General features: G+C 56.2%; 1 protein-coding gene across 1 annotated transcript in view; it reads right to left on the reverse strand.

Moving 5' to 3' along the window:
* Positions 1 to 436: 436 nt before the first annotated feature.
* Positions 437 to 528, reverse strand: part of RNF165 (ring finger protein 165) — a 15,248-nt gene continuing 15,156 nt past the window's right edge. The window contains 2 exon segments of the mRNA XM_006109686.3: positions 437 to 484; positions 486 to 522. Coding sequence (XP_006109748.2) covers positions 437 to 484; positions 486 to 522 — 85 coding nt within the window.

Below are 528 nucleotides of genomic sequence, written 5' to 3' on the forward strand. Positions count from 1 at the left end.
AAGCTAACATGCTCTGGCTGCCATCCACAGAAATAGCTAGAGACCCCTACATGGTTTCTACGTGGTCGAGAGGTATATATACAATCCTTCAAAGGGCAGGATTGAGGGGCCGGTCTATCAGCTAGGACCTTCAGGATCACGTCCAGATTCTCAGCAGCATGGGCCCCCCCTTCTCACCCCTGCTCTGGGCACGGCCAGCTCCCTCCCTCCCGCGCAGCGAGGCAGATGGGGACAGTCACCATTCTGGATGGGTGGCTCCTCCCCCACCCTTCCTTTCCCTCGGACACAGATACCACCAACTCCTCTTTCCACAAAATGTGCTTGCAGGCTTTTCCTCTACGTCAAATGGCTCAGAAGGCAAAGTTTGGCTGCAAGGGCTATGGCCGTGGGGGGACCTGGTGAAGGAAAATGGGGCATCCACTGGCTAATTCCTTCCTCAGCTGTCAGCTCCCAGTTGTGTCTCAATGTCCACCCGGCAGATGGGGGCATTTCTTGCTCATGGCGAGCCACTGGTCCACACAGAGTTGG

Source organism: Myotis lucifugus, unplaced genomic scaffold (genome assembly GCF_000147115.1).
Source record: "Myotis lucifugus unplaced genomic scaffold, Myoluc2.0 scaffold_16, whole genome shotgun sequence".
Classification (NCBI taxonomy): Eukaryota; Metazoa; Chordata; class Mammalia; order Chiroptera; family Vespertilionidae; genus Myotis; species Myotis lucifugus.